This window comes from Lissotriton vulgaris, chromosome 9 (genome assembly GCF_964263255.1).
Source record: "Lissotriton vulgaris chromosome 9, aLisVul1.2, whole genome shotgun sequence".
In the NCBI taxonomy this organism is placed as follows: domain Eukaryota; kingdom Metazoa; phylum Chordata; class Amphibia; order Caudata; family Salamandridae; genus Lissotriton; species Lissotriton vulgaris.
The window spans coordinates 1,176,934,222-1,176,949,009 of NC_141697.1; the positions used below are offsets into that span (position 1 = coordinate 1,176,934,222).

Genomic DNA, 14,788 nt, shown 5'->3' on the forward strand with positions numbered 1-14,788 from the left:
CTTCTACAATGCACCAGTACATGCAATAAGGTTTCCATCGCAGGAGGGTCCTGTTCAACAAGAAGCCAACCCTACTTGTGACTAGACATTCTGCTGACAGAGAAGAAAAAGAACCTGATTTAGATTTAGGTGGCAAAAGAAAATTTTCCATTGTGGAATTCCATCTTCTATAATATCACTGAGATTGATGACTTTCAACGGTTAGAGTCTGCATAAGTAGCGTATACTTATCCACAGCTTTTGAGGTCTCCACAGACCAGAGTCCCCAAAAAGCAATACATCTAACATGAAATAACTAGGACCTCATTCTAAGAGACTTGGGAATACTACAAAGGTATTCCTATTCCCAAAATTACTGATACTGTGAAAACTGGAAATTTCGGGATGTGGGAACGTCGCAGTATTCCGGGTCATCCTCCGAGAGAGCCTTTAGAAATGGGGATTGCCTGTAGGAAACAGAATTCCCACTGTGCAGCAGTCCACCCCTTCCTTACTTTCTCAAGCATTTAAATGCTGAATTGCCCTGGGGGAAATAACTGGAAGTGGGTATTCCAACAGAAGTTGTAATTCAGTCAGAAACGCTAATACATTCTGAATCTGAAATTCCTCCAAAATTAGAATGGAGATACATAAACCAATTTATTACATACAGCCTAATCACTCTATACTAAGTTCTAGTGCCATATATATATTCCTGACTGTATATAACCCATTCTATTTTATAGTAACCAAGTATCTTCAACTTGTCATTGTATTCTTCTTGTTTGCCTGCAGTTTGTTATAGTGTAAAATAAATTACAGATGGCATATGACATGAGTGCTTTACATAACAGAACATATTATTTTACATGAGCATCAAAAGTTGCAGAAAGAAAGTTACAGCACACCTTAAATATATAGAGAACCAAGGCATATAATATTAGGACAACACTGAAGCAGCTGATGGAAGTGCCACACACTATAAATTACTGAGTCATAGGGTGGGGAGACTGCAGCTGAGATGGCTGTCCCTGTCTCACAGGGTATCGAGAAGCAGTGATGTTTTTCCGAGAAAATTAGCCACCACCAATGAGTACATCATCGTGGGTAATGACCTCCAAATTCTCTGACTGTCTCTCTCTGATGAATGCCTGGGGGTAAGGTATGTTGATCCTGAAAATAGGGTTGGGTTGAAGTCTGGGCTGGTGGCGTTCAGATGTATAGATTGCTCCTGGTTGAGTGTCCATTATCCATTCCCAGGAGCTTCCTCAGATCCCAGTCGAAATCCACCAGTTACCCGCCATGTTGAGCATGAGGTGATCCCAGCAGAAGACCTGCCAAGTTTCCAGCTCAATCTTCCTGCATCATCTGTGTCCATTTGATGCACCTAGTATGATGGAGGGATGCAGTCAGAGGGATAACTGTCACAGCAAGCATCTAGCACCATAGAACTTTGTAGGTGGAATATGATTTCGAATGTTGGGCCTATCAAATTCAATAGTTTCTTATGCCATAGTTGGTGTTGATATTGTTGGCGCCACTGGATGGTGAAGCATGGATGTGCTGGAGGAGATGAGGCCCTCAAGGAATTCCATGGGTGGGCTCCTGCCTTACTGCCAGTTTGCCGGAGCAAAAAAGAAAATCATTAAACATTGGGTGCATCTACAGTTGAAGATTGAAGGCTAGGAAGAAATACTAAGGGGGTCATTATGATGACGGGCGGACTTAGTCCGCCCGCCATCCTATCAGGTTTGGGACCGCCCGCCATAAGGGCGGGGGTCCCGTGAGTGGTATTAGGATGTGCCCGCCACAGTGGCGGCCGCATCCTGCGTTTATAACATTGTGGCGGGTGGTACTCTCTGCACCGCCCGCCACAATGCCATAAATGCATGTATGCATTTGCATACACAATGCGGCAGGCACAGCGCGGTGCCTACCGCATTGTATATGCAAATGCAGGGGGGTACCACAGGTACCCCCCGTGTGCACCCCCCACCCCTCCTTCACTTTGGGGGCCCGCAGGGGGCTCCCAAAGTCAAGACCGCATGCCTTTCCGTGGAGGCATTGCCGCCACGGACAGGCATTGTAAAATGCCCATCATATTATGGCCAGCGGTGTCTGATAGACACTGCCACCATCTTATTCCTTTTCTGCCCCGGCCGCAAGGCGACCGGGGCGGAAAAGCGGCAGACAGTCTTTCCGTCCGCCGAGGTCCCCCCACCATACTAATATGGCGGGGGGAATTCAGGAGATGATGTCAGGCGGATTGCCCCCGCCAGGCCGGTGGTGGTCACCGCCAGCCTGGCGGGGGCAATCCGCCCGACATCATAATGGGCCCCTAAGTGTTGTCTCAAACTCAATTGTATATAATCAGTTTTCCTTAGGGTAACCATTTGTTTAGTGTGCTGTACCACTTATTTCATGATGGCTACCAGATACCTGAAACATTAATTATCTAGTAGTAGAGGATTTGCTTGCGGTTATAAAAGGATTTCATTACCAAGGACGATGTGCATCTCATATGATCATTTTTGTTCCACAGATCATTTTCTCAGAAGACTATGAGCTGGCAGGAGGCCTGACTTGGCACAAGAAACACTTTTCCTGCTTCGATTGTGAGGAGCTTCTGATCGGCCGACCTTATGTGCTGGATAAGGGTGTTCCTCTGTGTGGAGCCTGCAGTCAAGCCAGGCAGTGTTAGAAGATGATTCTCATGATGTGGGCATTGCCTGATAACTCACCAGACTATGCCCAACAATTGACATGCTGCAGAAATTGCAAACACCCAACTTGTCTGCCCTATGAATCGTGCTAGCAGAGACATTTTCTGTGGTCAGAGGTGTCAATGTTTATCAAACAAGGCACATGGGGATAAAACATATCATTAAGATCTCCTTGGTTCCAGTGTTAGATGTGATCTTGATCATGACAATGTGTAGAGTAGAACATGATCCTGAAGGTTACGTGCACAGTCCCCAATGAATTTATTGTGTGTATATAGATGTAAGTTCATTGGGGACTGTACATGTAACCTTCAGTAACAAGACCTTCCCTATAGGTTAAGGCATTGAGTTCCAAATTATGGGCTCTCAGAATCAAGATTGCATCTGACAATGGCACCCACAGAGACCCCATTGAACTGTTTCTATGTAACTCACTTTGACAAACCTTGGCCCACATATGATGTATGTGAAATATGGGTAATCAGGAACATATGAAATCAACTCTTTATGTTAACCTGTGGGACACTAACACCTAGGCCACTTCTAGTTATTGCCAGGTAACAACACCTTACTGCCTTGTCATTGTAAATACACGTGTCCTGCTAGAACATATAAACTTACACATACTGCATTGTTTTGTGTTACATGTTTCTTACTGTTAAAGATTCTTAAATGTCATGTTACTCAAGGAATCTGCCATTTTGAAATAGGATTAAAGGTTTTGAAGGAAAATAATGTACCAGTGTTTAGGTCCTCATCATTGTTTCTTTAAATCATTAGTGAATACAGTGAGAACATAAAAACCATCATGGGGTGGGAGTGCTACCCATGGTAAACTGGTGAAAGAGGGCCCGATTCACAGGACTAACTTAAGACAAAATCCTAAACTTACTACTTTTGGTATTCACAGAAGTTAGGATTTTGACTTAAGTTTGTCTTAAGACAGACTTAAGACGGACTTAAGACAAAATCCTAACTTAGGTCTGTCTTAAGTCTGTCCTAAGACAAACTTAAGACAAAATCCTAACTTCTCTGAATACCAAAAGTAGTAAGTTTAGGATTTTGTCTTAAGTTAGTTCTGTGAATCGGGCCCAGAGTGTATAATATATAGGGGGATGCTCCGAGGGTATTACTCTATTACCATTGTTGAGGTGAAGAGATTTCACTCAAATATAGTTAAGATGCCCCTCTTCACCACTTCACGATGATAAATAGCATTTTACTGTTAGTGGATCTGCATATATGGTTTAAGCCATGCTTTATTTTAATATACAGATGTAATAAAGAAATATATTTAAGTAGGACCACAGCACAACGTGTTAAATCTGTGCTGATAGAAAATCTTGCCCTGGTGGGCCTAGTCCGTGGTCTTTTTCTCTTTAAAGTGGTTGTAAAATTAAATCTGTGCTGCAGTAAGAAATGATTTCCCCACATAATTAGGCTCTACTATGGAGATAATGTTCAACTTGACCATGCACTGTACTAATAACATTTTAGGTGTATGTATGTTTATTACCAAGGCTGGTCCAAATGTGTTCTTTGGCTACATGTATTGTCACTACCCTGCCATATTCTGGCTATGCATATATTATTTACAAAATAACTGGATAATTGAAACCTGTCTGATAAAGCTCTCTATCAGCATATCATCAGAATATACTGTAAATAGAATTGTTCAGAAATGGACAATTTCTGTGGCACTACACACCACAAACTGGAATGTCTTTCGACACTGCAATAACAAGTGTCATTATTGTCCAATTCATTGGAACTAATTTCACTGACCGCAGATGGTTATAGGATTAATTAGAGGTCCCAGTAATAGTACCTGTTCCTCCTACTTGCAAGGCTCAGGTAGATCCCTCTGCAATATTCAACAAATAGAGCTATGTTAAGTGTAAAGTGCTGGAAAATCAGCATTAATGGAAGAGTTGCCCCAACAACTGTTGATTTGTAAGTAGGGGAGGACATGGGTTCAAATTGCTACCATTTTCTGGCAATGGGTTCGGGAGATTGAAATCTCAGTACAGGGGCACCAAGAAACATTGCGGGAACTGAGGCTTTGGGTTGCAGGTTATGTCCCACTACTGCCATACACAGACATGACCAAACTCTGTCTTTTATTTTATGTATGCTCAACAGAGACATGCTTCTATTTTATGAGTCAAGACGCAGTGTTGATAGTGGGAACTTGTATTGACTCTAAGGTGGAAAAGACAGACATATCTGGTGTATAAGGAGTATACTGATTCAAATGCTGACCTGGAATTCTAATACCCTAGTACTTTTAGAGCCAGCAGCAATCAATTATACCCCAATTTGAATTCTCAATTTGTTAGTAATCTAGATACACCATGGTGGACTCATAGATAAGCATTTCACAGCACCCTAATGAGTGCCAGAATGTACTTTCCATGATAGGTATCTTAAGATTTATTTTGATCCATGCTAGATCACGTTTTTAAAGGCAACAATGTGACCAGTGATCTAAATTCTTTCAATTTCAAGACTCAAGGGTCTAAATTGAGGCACATAACATCCCCCATTCTGATGTTCTATACATTCTGTTTCAGTACAGGTTTCATCTCATTTTTGCAACAATTTTTATTAGCTGAGAGGAGTGCTCTGAGATAATTGTTTCTTGGCAAGTTGTGGGGGACTTTTGCACTAAATCTTATAATAGATTCTTATTTTCTGTATTGTGCTCTTGTTTTAATATTCACAACCTTAGAAAGCCTAAATAATATATGAGAGAAGATGTGGCCTAGCTGCTCAAGCTGCTACCATTGGAACCGCAATACCTAAGTTTGAATCACTTAATTTTCCTGTGCCTAAGTGTGTGTACAATTGTAAGAAACTAAATTGTTGATTGACTCAGGTGTGAGCCCTGGTCAAGCAGCTCCCACAATCTTTGTCAGGGTAAGGCACAAGCCTACCCCACATTAACCTGTGCTCAACACTCTGGTAGCTTGGCACAAAGCAGTGAAGCTTAACTTAGAGGTAATGTGTCAAGTATTTATACAACAGTTTAAACAGTAATAGAGTAAGCACACAACACCAATAAAATCCTACACCAACGTAGAACAATAGGAACAAAACGTAATGAATAATTCCAAAAATTCAATTAGAAGAATCAGAGTTATGTTTTTTTAAAGCATTTTGGTAAAATAGCTCAAAAAAGCAGAAAGCACCAACCAGGGATATCTGGTCACTCTGGATCAGGTCAAAGGCACACATTCAGGCCGACCACGATGGAGCGCAGGTCAGCTACAGTCACCAGGTTAGGACCGCTGAAGCCTTTCTTCTTGAATCTGTGTCAAGAGTCCCGTTCACATTGGAGGGGGCCTCGAGGAGCAGGGATAGTGTCACTGAAGGCTACTGGAGCAGAGTGAACATCAGGCATGGTGTCAAGGATAGGCAGTGCTGGAGCTTCTCCTGGTAATCCCCCACTAGCAGTTGATACTGTAGTGAGAAGAAGCAGCTGCTGGAGGTTTGCATTAAATTGTAGTGTGAGCGGCGAGATCTCAGTGAAAACGGGCCCGTTCACAGATGTGAAGAGCCCAAAAGCTTGCATACAGCTCCCCGAGTATCACCTAGGTTCCAGGAAATGAAGGACACCACTTGGGGGTCAGTAACTCACTTCAGCTGGGTCCAGGTGCTGGGGCAGGATGTTGGAGAGCCTTTTATGCCCCTGAGGCTCAGATCAGGAGGCCAGAAGACTAGCTGTAGACACGCTGGTGCCTGGGGTTCAATGTTAAAGTTGCAGGTCCAGTTTGTTTCTCACCCAGGCAAATGGGCAGCAGGTCAGCACAACAGGGCAGCAGTTCTTACGGAGCAGCAGTCCATCGGAGTGGCAGTCCTTTCAGAAGCACAGTTTCCCTGGCAAAGTATCCACAGATCCAGAAGTGACCAGAAGAGTTGGGGTCTGAGGTCCAATATTTATAACTGGTACCTTTCCTCTGGAAGGTGGGGAAAGCTTAAAAAATCCCCTTTGAAGTCCCCAGGTATCCTGCCTTTCTTGTCCTCGATCCAGACTAGCTATAAGGGGTATGCAGCCGACTTATGTGTATATAAGGCTCGACCCAGCTCTTCCCTCCCATCCTGCCAATGATGGCCCATCCAGGCACACCTAGGCTCTCTATTGTGTGTGGTTGTCTACGTGGAATACACAAATCCCAACTGTCAGCTACACCCAGTCATGTGACCTAGAGACATGCTGCAGGCACTAAATGGCTAAAGCAGGAGAGTGCCAATTTTGTAAAAGTAACAACAAAAGTGGTTAAGCCCAAAGGACCAGTGCCAGGTAGGCCTATTCAAAATTCAAAATACAACACGAACATCTGGCTCCGTACTGACCTACACTCCTACTATTTATGGAGTAACGGGCAGACTATTTTTTTATCTTCCAAATCGAATTTTATTAAACAGTCTTTAAACTGATGAAAAACAATTTTGTCAAAAGACTGAAAAAGAAACACATATTTCTCAAATTGACACAGAAATCATCACATATGAATAACACAATTCGCAGTCAAAAACAAATTGAACATACATCAAAATTAGGAATTATTTACAACGAATTGCAACAAACGACAAAATCACTGAATGAAAACAAACATGAAACAAATACAAAAACATTTATAGCTTGCATCATTCATGAAACACACAAAAGTATTTATGAGAAGTGTCCAATTATATGGACTAAACTTTGTGTGTTTCATAGATGATGCAAGCTGTAACTATTTTTTGTATTTCAATTACCGATTCTTTCTACATCTCCCCCCTTCTATTTTACCGATTCATAAATACCGAATCGGTAAAATTCGGTATTTATGAATCGTAAAATTAACTTACCTACATCTGACCCTATGTGGTTTTTTTTCAGTCTTTTAAAAAATTGTTTTTGATCAGTTTAAAGACTATTTAATACAAATTCTTTTCGGACAGATAAAAAAAAAATGTTTGCCCGTTACTCCATAACTAGTAGGAGTGTAGGTCAGTACGGAGCTAGGTGTTCGTGTTGTATTTTGAAGTTTGTAAAAGTGGCATTTTCGACTTTACTATTAGTTAGGATTTCTCATTAGAATTCTAAAGGCCCCAAACATGAAGGGATTACCCGTTCCCATTTGGAAATGACAGCTAATTAAATGTAAAAAGATAACCTCAATGTTATCAATGTTTTCCAATGGGAGAGGTAGACGTTGCAGTAGTGAAAAACATATTTAAGAGTTTTCCACTACCAGGATATGGAAAACTTAAAAGTACACGTCAACATTTTTAAATACACCGCAACTTGCTCTCTGGGCAATACAGAGCCTACCCTAGGGCTGACTTCTGGTAAAAGGGTTACTTCGTCCGGTCGAAATAGAAGTTTAAAACTGCACACAAAGGCTGCAATGCCAGTCTTGAGACATGTTTCAAGTGCACAATCAGTACTGCAGGCCCACGAGTGGCATTGAATTTACAGGCCCTGGGTACATGTAGTACCACTTTAATAGGGATTGATATGTAAATCAAATATGCCAATTGGGTGTAAGACAATTTTATAATGTTTAAAGGAGAGAGCACAAGCACTTTAGCACTAGTTAGCAGTAGCAAAGTGCACAGAGTCCTAAGTCCATCAAAAACAAATTCAGCAAAAATATAGGAGGAAGGCACAAAGTTTGGAGGTCACCCTGAAGAGAGGGCCAGGCCCAACAACAGTGAATTGGTGTAACCCCCACATGATGTACACAATCTTGTCAATCATCTCTCGGCCCTTCATGTAATTTACATTTCTCCGTTGCTTCAGAGCTAGGTTTGTACTATATAAATACCATTAAATATATACATATTATTGTCTTGAGACATAACTAAGGGATATTCCTGGGTTCTACTATTCATACTGGAAAGAACCATGAAGCTCAAGTGCTCAATGGAAGGCTATTGTGCTAAGTGTTTGTCATGAGCTTATTGGTGAAACACAACAACCAAAGGTACAGCAATGTCTAAAGTCCAGCTCTCAAGCCTCACACTTTCTGGTGCCCACTGGGAATGGAGTGCCTCTCATGTTCAACTTTACATCAACCTGTTTTTCTATGGAAATCACTGTTTGTTTAGTCTGCGGAGGTGAATACTTTGTGTCTGTCTAGCTGCTTTACCGGTTTTACCTGTAGTGTCATAGCAATAATATCAAAACATGTACTATTAGGTGCTTATTTTCTTAGAGTTGTAGTTCATCACCATGCCCTAAAATATTTCGAAATTTTAATAAATTGAGCTAATAATTGTCAGTCTGGTGTGTTTCATTTAAGCACAGTTAGTTTAAACCTGCACTCCTCCCAAGGAAAACTGGTTGTCGGATTGAATGGAGCACTGGCCAATGTGTGAAACTCTGCAATGTATGTTGTCACTCGTGGGGCACTTAAGTCTCCGACATGTAGTTCAGTCAAACAGGATGGCGATAAAGCCTTTAAGTGAGGGGCAAACTCCTTGTATCCTGATATGCCTGTACACTGTCTCTCTCACTGCCCACTCCAACAGTCTTTACCATTGGCTTTTGATGAAAATGCATACATCTAATAAGAATCATGAATTTACCTAGCAAAATATATTGTTAGTGTTAAAATTTGATATAGATGATTTACTTAGAGGGGCTTTCAATGATCTCAGTTCATTCATTGGTCTACTTGAGTGTCATTCATGTTTTGCCTTGACACAACTCTGCATACAGCAAGGGCCACCAGTCTACCCACTTGAGCAATTGGCTCCCACCACAGTTGCTAAAAACAGTTTGCTTCAGAAGGCAGGAGTTGTGGGCTGTTGATTATTCGTAAAAAAGAAATTCTTCCTTTTGTCACTTTGCAATGGCCATGCAGCACCCAGACACTTCTATTGGGTCCTCACCACAGCTTGAGGTGTGCCACATCCTGCGCTTGCAGTGCAAGTGGTTTCCATTTCTGAAATGGTTTTAAATCCATTCCAAAATGGGTGCAAAGGCATTTATGTGCATGTTCTGACGGCCATGTTTTAATGATTTTGTAAAACCTTATAACAAAAACAGTGAATAATGTCCACCTCAATGCCCCACCATTTTCTTGGATTTGTTTCCTGTTTTTCTGCATGGCGATATCAACCACCAAATGTACAATCCATAAAACAGCCAGAGGCACCTCAGTCAATTAAGAAAAGAAGTGCAAAGGAACCAGTGTGTGTGGTGACTTTGATGGGTAAATAGTAAGGAGCTTGAGGGGTGCAGTCTCGCTTTGTACAAATAGGCCCATCCAGAAATTGCCAAGATGGGGACAGGCCCATTCGTTTTGATGCAACTTTGGGCATTTTCTTATAAAATGATACAGTAGAGACAGAGTCCCTCTTTACGACATCAAGTTTTCTCTTCTATATATAAGGGTCTCCTCAGGTTTCCAGTTAGCACGGGCTCCCATAGTTTGTTGCCATACTTGGGGATGTCTTCTGTCTCCTTAACCGGATGAGGTCATTCCGAACCCTGCCTTTCATTCCTACGATTTGGTCGTTGTGTCCATCTGAAGGGTTTGTTTAGTCGGTGTCTGTGACTCTGTCAGGTGAGTCAATTGACAACTCAAGACAATGCTTCATTCACCTATTCTCAGCCCATTGCAGAAAGCTGCTGCAGCTGCTACATCCGTCCAATCCAGTCTAAGCTAACAATTGGCAACATTTGCTCACATTTTGTACAATGTATCTTGTGCTTTGGTTAAAAGTCAGTAACCTCACATGGGCTGAGTAGATAGTCTGCTTATTTCAAATACACTGGTAAGTTATTCTTAGATGTTTGAATATTGTTTAAAACAAATGGCTATCATCTTTGATCAAGGGTGTGGTGCATGGCAATGTGTTTGTAGTCAAATGATGTAGAATAATTGAGACTTTTATTGGCCATTGGGAAAGTGTTTCCTTGATTTTAAAAATGCAACTTGCATTAGGCAAGAAAAGATTGAAATAATTGGGGAATCAACTGAAAAGTTTTTGGGCTAAGGGAGCCTTAATTACTCTAGGTGTCGAGATGGAGGAAACATGGTCAGTAGTCTGTCCAGAAGAATTACCAACCCCGATCACAGTTCTTACTGTGACCCCTTGGACGTCTAGTATAAAAGTTATTATACTCTTGGAACGCAACCTCCAAAGTCATTGTGTATATTGGTAATTGCTTGAACCATTGCCTGAAGTAGATTAACATCCGAATCTATGCAAAAATAGCAGGCCAGGCAAACTATCAGGAATTTTCCCATTCCACAAGGAGTACAGGGTGCTGGTTTCGGATGCTAACAGCTGCAGCCACTACAGGAAAGAGCAGTGGGCGGTGGGGCCAGGTGGGAGGGATTTCGAGAGACGACCACAAGGGAAAATTAAATAAGCAATTAATTTTCCCTCATGGTCGTCTCTCTAAATCCCCCCTTCCCCACCGGCCCCATCGCTCTTACCTGCAGCTGTCACAGCTGGATGCTAATCCACCAATGTCTCCTCATGGACATTTCAAGAGGCAAGGTGTCAGAACTGCCTCAAGTAGGAGGTCTGGAAGAGGGAAGGAAGGGCTTAGGGGAAGGGTATGTGAGAGAAATCAGAGGACGCATGCAGGTATACACAAAAGGAGGGCCCTTGAAAATGACAAGGGGGTAATGGGGAAATGTGGCCTCAAGATCAGGCTGGGCAAAGTGCTTTGATAACAGATATCACACAGTGATTAGCATATTGGGCAAATGTGATCAAAGGTCTTGAGAAGACTCACTGGTCAGTTTGTAATGATTGACAATAATGAATTTCATAGACACCAGGAAACACTGTGGGACCCAGAAGGAGCCAGTGAAGGGGACATCAACAAACCAAGACCTGAGATGGAAGAATGGCCTTCTTATACAGTTAACAGCAATATGCAATTAGCAGAAAAAGAAAGGACTGTGCTCAGTTTATACTTCTAATAACACAGTGTTAGATGTTTTTGGGCCGATTCACCACAGCGTTCCAGAGTACGTAAAGGAGTGCCCCTTTAATACTACTGTCATCACTCATAAATGATTTTGTGAAGCAACCCTTTAATTTAAATGTTGTCCTTACAAGTAAGGTTTTGTTGATTCATGATGCTCTGAATGGATTGTTTCAGGTGAAAAAATGTATTGCTAGCAAGGTCAGACCAAAGGCAGGTAACTAGAAGGCGATGTGTACCCTGGCCACATTTCATTGATATGAATGCACATTCAGAATGGCTCTATCAGTGTGTCTCTGCACTGAGAAGATCCATGGGGTTCCTGATTCAGAAGCTACAAAAGGCTATTCCACTCCACTGAAGAACAATTAGGTCCAATGACAAACTTTCTACATTTTAATCACCTTCCCTAATATATTATTTTTTGTTGACCAATGGAAAGAATAGTATTGAGTCCCTATCAGGATGCTCTACCATAAACAAACATTCAGGAGTCTCATTACATCAAAGTGTGTACAATCTTCACAGCTGTCATGGCCTAACCAGACATTCACTGGTGAGGCAACCACCTTCTGGAATAGTAATTCGCAGGGCACTGAAGTCAGCAGGCTCTGTTTTCCTTCAGAAAAAACTCTTCTTTTCTGCATTGGCTGAAATTTATCGCCTCCATTGCTAATCTCAAACATTTTGTTCTGCCATTGATACATACCAAAATTGTGCTTGGTTCTTCAATTTCCACTGCATGTGCCTACTACTCATTGGTTGTAAGTGAGATACGCCAATGAGCCATGGTGTATAGGAACACTATGCAAACACATAAATAAAATATATGTATATAACAAGCACCCAAAACTAAAGACTTCCATGCAATGTGAGGCAGGCTTCTATAAGAATATGTGTAATAACATTGTTCATTCAGTTTGTGAAATCTTTGAATTTTGTCAGAAATGGGAACTGAGGTGTGTTAGAAATGAACATCTTTTGTGTGCTGCAATCCTAGTATTTTTCATTGACTGTTTTTGCTGGTTTAGACCTCTCTGTAGTTTGCCCATGCTAACCAGCTGTAAAGTGCCTGTTCTCCCCTTTGACCATGTTGAATTACGGCCTACATCTGCCATATTTAAAGTACATATAAATCCCTAGTACATGGTACAAAAGTGCACCCAGGGCCACTAAGTTAAATTCTCAAGTGGACTGCAGCACCCATTGTCATCCACTACAGTGACAATGTAAACATGACAGCTTACCCTCCACCTGTAGTCTTGCTATGCAAGTTTAAACTGAAAATTTGACCTTTCAAAATAACCCCTTTCTACAGGTCCAAGCCTTCCTTTAAAATATGTATAAATCACCCCTAATAGGTACCAAAAAAGTAGGGTGCATGGGATTAAAAAGTAGGCCATGTAAATGTTTAACGTAACACATATTCTTGCAGTGAAAGATATTTTAACTGTAGCAATGATGGCTGTTTCATAGGGAATCACTGTGTTACATTATTGCCTCTAATAATGCTAATTTCTGTTTGGAAGGAGCTAGAAATATACTTTGAGTACTCTTTTAATAGCTATTTCAAATTCAATGTAATGGCAACATCGATTTTGTGATAACTATTAAGGAAAATGCACTTTTAGGAAGTTATCTTTTCCCTGCCTACATTTTCTGGGGGCCACTTTGCATGTTCTCTCCCACCTCTATATGGATAGGTGTGAATTGTTGTGAAATGTCTCCCAGGAGCAAACAACAGGCTCACCTAAATGAACAACGATGACCCCTCTAAATCTGATAGAACATGCAAGGTGGGACTGTGAGCATCCTTTTTGACATTAAAGTGTCAAATTCTCCTTATATGCCACATCCTGATTGACAGGTTTAGTGGGGGGTTTCATATAACACCTGGGACACCTGGTGCTCACTCAAAGAGGCTTCCCTTGTCACAGCTAAATTGTAGTTGGCACTTGGCCGGGCCTTTGTTATGTCGCCCTGTCAGGCAGACCCCATTCACAGTGGCCTTCTTTTTGAAATTACATTGTTGAGGTTTGTTGACAGGTCTCCCAAGTTTACTTATAACACTTGGGGCACACTTTTTCAGTCATTCCTATTTGCCTAACAGCAAACAGACCCACACTTCCAGATAATATGGCATTTTGATGATGGCAAAACTTTTTGGTCACACTAAACCTAGGCTCTGAGGGCTTGTGGTGTGTGGGTGTCATAGGAAAATCTACTGTGTCCTCCACAAATTAACACTAAAATCCAGTTTGAAACAGGTACTGTACCCACAAAAAACCCATAGACAGAAGTCTGGCAGGACAAAAGCAGGGTCTTTCAGGAAACAGGCAGGGGATACAAAAAAGAGGCCTAATTTATGAGGTTTTGACATAGGGCAGCGCAGCAAGGAATCTTACCGCACTGCCCTGGGTCAAAAGATAAGGGCAGGAATGCACTGTATCTATAATATATATGGTGCATACCTGCCCTTTTCCCCTACACTGGCACACAATGGCCTGCCATGCGCCAACACAGGCACCCATGCACCATAGTGCAAGGGTGCCTGCATTGCAGGGCTGTTTGAATTTGTGCAGGAAGGGACACTTTCTTGCACAAAATCAATTAATTCAGTTGATTTCCTCTTTCTATGTGTGCTGCAGAATGCAGCACACATACAAAAAGTGAAAAAAGAGGAGAAATGAAAACATTTCTCCTCGTTGCGCCTCGCTACACCACCCCTGGGTGGCATTAGAATCTGACGCATTCCCAGGTTTACAATTTCTTGGAAATTTGAGAAAGCTTCAGATCCCATGGGTGTTGAGTCGGAACACCCACAGCAATACCCATGGAATGGCCCATTCACACAGTGTTCTGCGTGAAAGGGGCACATATTTACAAGGTCATGAAAAGCCTTGCAAAGCAGCTTTATGTGGCCTTAAAAATATGCCCCAGCACATTGCACCACCGGAAGGTCAAAAAAGCGACGTTTCGGCGGCGCAAAAGCGCTGCAAGCTGCCCCATAAAAGAGGTCCCAAGTGTCTTAGAATCCTGTACTCTCCTTGTCAAGCGCGCCCCAAGTGTTACATGTGGCTCAACAGACATTTCAAACAGGATTTGCAATTGTGGTATCAATAGAATGCCCACAGCCCCGACTCCG

At 41.9% G+C, this 14,788-nt stretch overlaps 1 protein-coding gene across 1 annotated transcript in view; it reads left to right on the forward strand.

Moving 5' to 3' along the window:
- Positions 1-3,437, forward strand: part of LMCD1 (LIM and cysteine rich domains 1) — a 307,023-nt gene extending 303,586 nt beyond the window's left edge. The window contains exon 6 of the mRNA XM_086939214.1: positions 2,522-3,437. Within this exon, the coding sequence (XP_086795340.1) occupies positions 2,522-2,680 (159 nt within the window). The 3' untranslated portion in view covers positions 2,681-3,437. The remainder of the gene's footprint in view (positions 1-2,521) is intronic.
- The last annotated feature ends 11,351 nt before the right edge of the window (positions 3,438-14,788 follow it).